The sequence below is a fragment of the Danio rerio genome, chromosome 2 (genome assembly GCF_049306965.1).
Source record: "Danio rerio strain Tuebingen ecotype United States chromosome 2, GRCz12tu, whole genome shotgun sequence".
NCBI lineage: Eukaryota > Metazoa > Chordata > Actinopteri > Cypriniformes > Danionidae > Danio > Danio rerio.
In genome coordinates, this window is record NC_133177.1 from 63401806 (window position 1) to 63410111 (window position 8306).

General features: G+C 51.4%; 1 protein-coding gene and 1 non-coding gene across 2 annotated transcripts in view; both read right to left on the reverse strand.

Moving 5' to 3' along the window:
* Positions 1-5102, reverse strand: part of fem1a (fem-1 homolog a) — a gene marked incomplete at its 3' end in the record, with an annotated part of 32348 nt that extends 27246 nt beyond the window's left edge. The window contains 1 exon segment of the mRNA NM_199837.1: positions 3080-5102. Coding sequence (NP_956131.1) covers positions 3090-4943 — 1854 coding nt within the window. The 5' untranslated portion in view covers positions 4944-5102.
* A 669-nt stretch (positions 5103-5771) lies between these two features.
* Positions 5772-5891, reverse strand: mir7a-3 (microRNA 7a-3). The gene has a single exon (NR_029994.1). It is a non-coding gene; the product is annotated as a microRNA 7a-3 (primary transcript).
* Between the last annotated feature and the right edge of the window lie 2415 nt (positions 5892-8306).

Here is an 8306-nt window from a genome sequence, read left to right on the forward strand (position 1 = left end):
TAGCCGCAGTTCTGAGGCACAGTCATGTCAATAAAGGCCTTTTGTTATTTTTCCACATTTTGTAAGTGCTGTGCCCTGATTCTGATGTTTATTCTGATGAATCCCTTACACAGAGAGCACGGCACATTATTTAGGCTTGATTTTGGATTATTAAACAGCCTAATTACTATTAAAGTGAACTCTAATAGGCTGCTTTTGGTGCTTCTGACCTTTCCATTGGTCATTCTTTTGAATCACCAGACCCCCCCAAAGCCCAGTCTTCATTACACATTGTTGTTTATTTATAATCTTTTACCTTTGTGTGTGTTCATAAGCAGCTTGTTTGAGTTTGCACACAGAATAAACGAACTAAAGCCCAGTTCTCGACTGCAGCGCTGCTGAATCAACACAACTGAAGCAGAGAGACTGAGAGAATGCACATGTGTTCCTGTCAGATACAGCTAACAGAAGAAGAGTCACACACATTTCACTGACACACATGATGTCTGCAAAGGTGTTGCTAACCCTTCATATGGGTTGAGTTTAAACAAATGAGTGAGTTTGAGTAGTGTTCCACCTCATTTGATTAAATTCAGCCTGAATAAACTTTTTACATCCACTTAACTCAGATACATCCAGGGAATCATCTGTGAATCAGTGTGTTCAGTGTACAAAACCCTTTCAGAAGGTAGTTCTTATATTTTCTTGTGTGAACCTTTGAGAAATGAAGATGTTCTGGAAAACACACAATATTAAATAACGTCACGCTGCCCTCAGCTCCTCTGCTGTGGGCTGTAATGTGATGATTGGAGGAGCGCTTTACCACAGCCACAGTAATCTCTGAGAATCGACAACACACACACACACACACAAACACACACACACACACACACACACACACACACACACACACACACACACACACACAGACAGACACAAACACACACACACCTCTGTTCTAAGCCTCCACACACACTGGGCATCTCTGACCGGCACAGAGAGCTGAAAATAAAAATAACACACACACACATACACACACACAGAGAGAGAGAGAGAGAGAGAGATGTGTGTGGCTATTTTTACACTGCGGCTGGGCTGAGGATGAGGATCGGGTTTCTGAGCACAGAGGAGCAGCAACAGGCCGCAGTCAGACGCGCTCCACCGCTACAGTGTTCTGGAGGATTCCAGATGAAGACACTGTTCAGCAGAGCCCCGAGACCACAGCAGACACCATCTGCTGACATTTTTGCAGATAATGCAGAGAATTTAGTGAAAAATCTGCTGATTTATGAGGAATTATTTTGGTATCATTACTAAAAACTGAATATATGAAATGAAAATTATGAAATTTAAACGTGTATTTAATGTTTACAAGGCAAATTCAGTCAGATCCACTCATCTAATAAACACTCATATAATGACCTGCCATCAGAAACACTGCCTCCCTTACACTGTTCACATCAAAACTCAAAACCCGCTTATTCATGATGGCTTTAAATACTTACTTTTATTTGCACTATTGCTGTGTATATTTTATTATTTCTCTTGTTGTTTTATTATTCTTGTTGATTGTACGGTGTCCTTGAGTTGCTAAAAAGGCGTATTTAAATAAAATGTATTATGATTATTATTATAATCTGTGCTGAACATGTGACTGCACACACACACTGAACACAAATCACCTCAACATTTTCATATTAACATTACTAGATCACAATAATATTAGTCAAATGAATTTAATAAGTGAATAATTATAAATGTACACACATTTACACGAGTAAACACACAGATAATCAGTAGAGGAGCAGATTTCTCCACACAGAGTCTGTGTATTTGCCTAGCCATGATGACCAGAACTGAGTGTGTGAATCTGAGCTCAGCGCTGCACACACACACACACACACACACACACACACACACACACACACTGTATTACACACAGTTCCTGTCCCGTTTCAGCTGAAATACTCTGAAATCAGTCAACAGTCCACAGAGCGCAGGACACATCGCTGGGATCAGAACCCCCACAGTGAAGAGTCTATAAGCTCATCTCTGACTGAAAACCTGACGCTTCGCTCATTTCAAGGGGAAACTCTGTCATTTCACTCTTTAATTTTGACTCATTATTTCTGAAAACAACATCACTGTGTTCTGCTCATCCAGCAAGAGCTCCCTGATTAATAAATGCTTCAATATTTGGACAAGAAATGAGAGAAACTGCGCAATACAGTGTGTGTGTGTGCACGCACGCACACACACACACACACACACGCACGCACGCACGCACGCACACACACAGGCAGACAGGTGTGTGGTGGGACACGTGAGCTTTATTCAGCATCTCCACACAGGTTTCTGTACTGTAGTAAACATTCTTCAGTTACCCCCCCCCCTGTAGTTTCTGGTTTAAACATGTTCAAAGTGCTTGATCTGCTGCGGTCCGAGAAATGACCCAGCTGGAGAAATGACCCGACTCAGACACAGGAGAGATGAGCTGACAGGCAATCAGACGACGACCACGCTGCAGCGCACACAACCCCGCTCAGAGGAGCCCGTGCAGGAGCAGGGTTGCCAGATCTGCACCGCATCATTACACTGCATAGATTCATCAGGGAACAGCGGACAACCCAGCAGCCCGACAACCCAGCAGCCCGACAACCCAGCAGCTGACCCGCCCGCCCGCCCACCCACCCGGGGGAAAGTGCAGGAGCTCATTAAATTACAGTCAAACCCCGGAGCTGCAGCACACACACACACACACACACACACACACACACATTCAGCTAAAAAGAGGAGCGTAAGGCTGCGTTTGGCACCCAGAGTCCTGCAGGAAGAAACAGGAAATAATAAAGAGGAAACAGGAAATGAAGAGGAAGCAATGGCAGTGAAGCAGCGTCTGATGATCAAACACACACACACTCACACACACACACACACAAATATACACACACACACACAGTCTGAGAGAGAACAGCAGCTCACACTGAAGCCCTGAAACACCAGCAGCAGACACTCACTTCCTGCGCAGAAAGGAAGCAGCAGTGCAGTCAGGAGGCCAGTGTGTGTGTGTGTGTGTGTGTGTGTGTGTTTGTCAGTGTATGTGTGTGTGGTCAGTGCAGCTCGATGAAGGCCTCCATCTGTTCTGAGATCAGCCCTTTATAGGGCAGTCTGTGCGCGGTGACGGCGCGGGCCGCTAGGCACTGTAGCGTGGTGTGGTTGAGCGGGTGTAGCGCGTGTCTGCCGCTGCTCTGCGCCTCCAGTAGCTGGTACGCCGTCTGCTGCGCCGCGTTGGTGGCGTCGAAGTGTGCGCCGGCCCGGATCAGCGCCGCCATGATGTCCGGGCAGCCGTTAGCGGCCGCTATGTGCAGCGGTGTGTTGTTGTCGTAGTCGCGCGAGTCCACGTCAGCGCCGCACTCCAGCAGCAGACTCGCCACGGCCAGAGACGGGAAGCGGCCCACAGGGTAGCGGCCCACCGATGTGGTGTCGCGGTCCACGGCCATGTGCAGTGGGGTGTGCCCGCCCCTCGCCCGCGGGTTCAGCTTCAGCAGCCGGTAGACGGTCTGGCGCTTCAGGTGCTCCTGCTCCGGGCCGCAGCGCAGCTTCTGCAGCAGGAACAGCAGGTGCAGGATGATGGACAGCGCCTTGGAGAACTGCGGCGGCTCCGGGGGCCTCTCCCGCTGCGCCACCGCCCGCTCCACCTCCCGCACGCTCTTGCTCAGCACCCCCATCAGGTCCTGGAAGGAGACGCGCGCCGCTAGCGTGCCTTTAGCGCGGTCCTGCAGCACGAAGGAGAAGAGCTCTGCGAAGGACAGGAAGCTGCTGGCGGTCATGGGGCTCAGCGGCTCCAGGTTGCTCTGCTGCATGTCCAGCGCGTACTTCCACAGCCGGATGCAGCGCTCGAAGTTCCCCGAGTCGGCGTAGACAGCGCCGCGGTAGCGGATGTAGTAGGAGGTGTCGGGGTGGGCGGGGCCCAGGATGCGCTCTCGCACCAGCAGCGCCTGCATGCGCATGTCGTCGGGGTCGGTGATCAGCGCCTCCAGCTCCTCGGCTGTCGACACCTCGCGGCTGCAGTCGTAGGCAGGCACCAGCGGCCCCGCGGTTGGTTTCTCCAGAGCACCCGCCTGCCCCCCTGCCCACCGCAGCTCCATCGCCCGCCGCCAGTAGCGCATGGCGCCCAGCAGGTCCCGCTTCTTGTCCACAAAGGTGGCGCCGAGCAGCTCCAGGGCGTGGATGCGCTGCTCCCGGCTGGCGCGCGGCTGGTGCACCAGGAACTCCACGATGTTGGTGTGTCCGGTGACGCTGGCGGCCAGCAGCGGTGTCATGCCGTAGCCGTCCCGCTCCATGCGCGCGTCACACTTCAGCAGCATCTTCATGATCTCCAGGCTGCCGGACTCCGCGCAGTCGTGCAGCGCCGTGTTCCCCTTCACGCTCTTGCGGTTGACGTCGGCTCCCTTCTCCAGCAGGAACTGTGCGATCTCGCGGTGGCCTTTATAGCAGGAGATCATCAGGCAGGTGTGCCCGTGCCGGTTGGCCACCTCCAGGTCCGCCTGGTGCTCCACCAGGTAGCGCACGATCTCCAGATGTCCGTCAAAGCAGGCGGCGCGCAGCGGGGTGGAGTTGGTGAGGGTGGTGTTGTTGACGGACGCCCCGTGCTCCAGCAGAGCCTTGACCACCGGCAGGTGCCCGGCGGCGGAGGCGGCCCACAGCGGCGGCGCGCCCTCGATCGTCTCCCCGTCGAAGTTAACGGATCCGCCGAGCTCCACGTTGGCGCCGCAGCGCTCCAGCAGGAAGTGCACCACCGGCAGGTGGCCGTAGCGCGCGGCGATCAGCAGCGGTGTCCCTCCCTCGGTGCGCTCCTCCGCCAGCGCCGCGCGCTCCTCCGGGCTCTTGTTGATCAGCAGTTTCTGCATCAGCTTCAGCTTTCCGTCTCTCGCGGCGTTAAACACCGCCGCGCTGATGTCCATCCTCCCGCCGCCCGCCGCTCTCCGTTAATCCGCCGTGATTTGGCTCGTCTTCAGGCGGCGGCGGCGCGAGCTCTGTATTTTACTGCCATTTTAAGGCTGTTGTTGAAATGGCGTCGGTGTTGTTTGACAGCTCTGTTTACCAGCGGCGCGCGGGATGCTGGGTATTGTAGTTCGCGTGTCGGGTCTGTGCGCAGGGCGAACGGAGCTAAGAACTACAACTACAGTCAGGCGTCACGATCGGACGTTCGTCGACCGAAAACCTCGTTGCGCGAAGGTTTGTGGGAAACGTAGTCGACAGGCGAGCCTTCGCTCAGGCTCCTGCCGCAGTTGAGCCACTTGCTGAACTACAATCCCCGTCAGTCGTTTGGTGGAGCTCGAGCGGAGTGGTGTAAACACGGAATGTGTGATCAAGCCCTGTGGCATGTGTGTGTGTGTAGGCACTGCGGGCTTAAACTGATCCCAGAACGGGCTTATTTGCACATCAGATATTTTAAGTGTGTGTGTTTTAAATATAGTCATACTCTCTCTCTCTCTCTCACACACACACACACACACAGGACAGAGAGAGAGAGAGACCAGCATACACTGCGCGGGTTTTATTGAGTGATCGTCTTTCACTGTTCTATATTGTATTATGAACAGCAGAGATGACGATACACACACACATCTCGCAGGCTTCTGTGTCCATCACACATCACACATGAGCTCAGAGGAGGTGTTGGAGAAGCCTCTGCTCATCAGTACACACACACGCACACACACACACACACACACACACACACAGCTTATCTGTCCGTCTGGGTTTATTCTCTGCATCAGGCTCTTCTCTGTGCTCTGCAGGTGTGGGCCCCGTGCTGAGAGGACGACTGCGGTTTGTTGTTGGTTTTTGTTCATTTTCACAACAAAATCACTAGTCTTCCACTCCGCAGAGGGCAGAACACACACACACACACACACACACACACACACACACACATCTCTGATCATCCTCATCAGTCAGCTGTGTGTCTCCTCTGTTCACCGCAGCTCTGGGCTCTGTATATGTACACTGAGCTGATCATATCTGCTGTAGAGTGAGCGAGATCAGGCTGGAGGATGGAGTCGGGAGTCCGTCTGTTCACTCTCGTCATCTTGAACTCTGTAAACAGATGTCTGTCCTCTTCCTCTGTGTTTATCCACAGCTTCACCTCATCGCATCTCCAGCAGACGTGAAGCGCCCTGAGCACAGAGATGGAAGAAGGAGAAGAGTGTAAAGCACAGCACATGGAAACACTACAGGCGTCATATTAAACTCAGAGTTAGTGCAGCACACTACAGTACAGTATACCCGACAGTATCTACAGCTGTTAGTGAAGGCTCCGGCAGTGCTGTACACGCTGCATTATAGTGAACTGATTAACTGACATGAACAGGCGACTTCAGGCTGTACTGCAGTAAACAGTGCTCTATTGCAGTATATAATGCACCTGCAAACCACAGTACTGGGGCACGTGCTTACATTACTGTAGCTGATGTGTTACTCCAGCAACTGCAGAACCACCACAGCAGATCAGGAATGTAGTATAGTATAGTACAGTATAGTATAATATAGTATAGTGTAGTATAGTACAGTATAGTAAAGTCGTAGTATAGTACAGTATAGTATAGCACAGTGTAGTATAGTATAATATAGTATAGTGTAGTATAGTAAAGTACAGTATAGTATAGTTACAGTATAGTACAGTATGGTATATTACAGTACAGTATAATATAGTATAGTGTAGTATAGTATAGTACAGTATAGTGTTGTATAGTATAGTATAGCACAGTACAGTATAGTGTAGTATAGTATAGTGAAGTATAGTACAGTATAGTAATATTAGATGAAACACACTCAATGTCCAGAATTCAGCTGAAAGAGGAACAGGAGCCACATCCACAGCAGAAGATCTTCCTTTCCCTCCAGACTTGCTGTGCACACACACACACACACACACACACACACACTCACACACACACACACACACACACACACACACACACACACACACACACACACACACACACACACACACACACACACACACACACACCACTGTACTGATGTTTGTAGTGTATAGACTGTATGTCTCCCCTTAAACTCAACACTCTCAGCACACACACTTGGAAAGAATCACACACTCTCTCTCAAACAAAAACTCTCTCACACTGACACACACACACACACACACACACACACACACACAAACTCAGCAGAGATGTACACCTGAATACCATCTGTGCACAATCAGTGCTGATTAATTTAGCAATGTTGATTTTGAACAGACACACACACACACACACACACACACACACACACACACACACACACACACAGAGTCCAGCAGCTTCACCTGTTGCGGGAGTTGAGCTCTGCAGGCCGGATCAGACACCCTGAGGATGACAGAATAACGCACAGATAATTTCGCGCCATCAAACCGGTTTACCATCAATACCGCGCGGACGCTGGGACGCGTCGGGCGGAGGAGGCGTCGCGTCGCCCGGTTCTCCGCCGACCGGATGATTTTACTGACCGTCATCCGCGATCAACAGGTGATGCTGCCGCTCCGCTCGTGAACGAGCACCGGGGCCGCGCGCGCGCTCACACACCCACTGCGCGCACAGCGGAGAAACAGAAGAGTGTGTGTGTTTATATAGACGAGCATCAGTGTGACGAATCACAGCAGCCAATACAAAAGCACACACACACACACACACCATTACACCGTCAAGTGTGTGATTTAGCGCACAGTCAGGGTGTGAGAGGATCATCATCTGAGCTCAGTCTGATCTCTCACTGCAGGACAGGTCTTCACTACACAGCTCTGAACCCATGAACACACTTCCTGTATGAACACATCATCAAATAAGCGGCAATGTTCAGTGAATAGGAGAGATGGAGCTGTATAAGTGCCCTTAGTAGTGAGCTAGTGGACATGGAGCTCTGCTGTACTTCAGTGTTCCAGCAAGCGTCAGGCAGAGAGATCTGTCCAGGTGTGCTGCTCAATTCCTCGCTCCAGTCCTCCAGAAAGCCTGTAGAGGAGCGGTGAGGCTCTAGCTGGTATTACCCCGTCACCTCGACTGGTCCATCTGTCGATGTCCGGCACACGTGACTGATTCTGACCGTCCTGTGATGCTGTTTGATGGTCAATATGGACCCAAAGCAGCGTGACAGACCCGGTCTAACGTGAGCACGGCTCTGTGTTCGGGAAGCGCAGCTGCAGTGTGTGGATCAGGCCTGCAGGACAGATGATGACCCATTAAAGCGCCCTAACCCAGTTCTGGAGTGGGCGATCAGCAGGTCGGTCTAGGTTAGTTCTGTGGTGCGGTCGTGCTGTAGGTTAG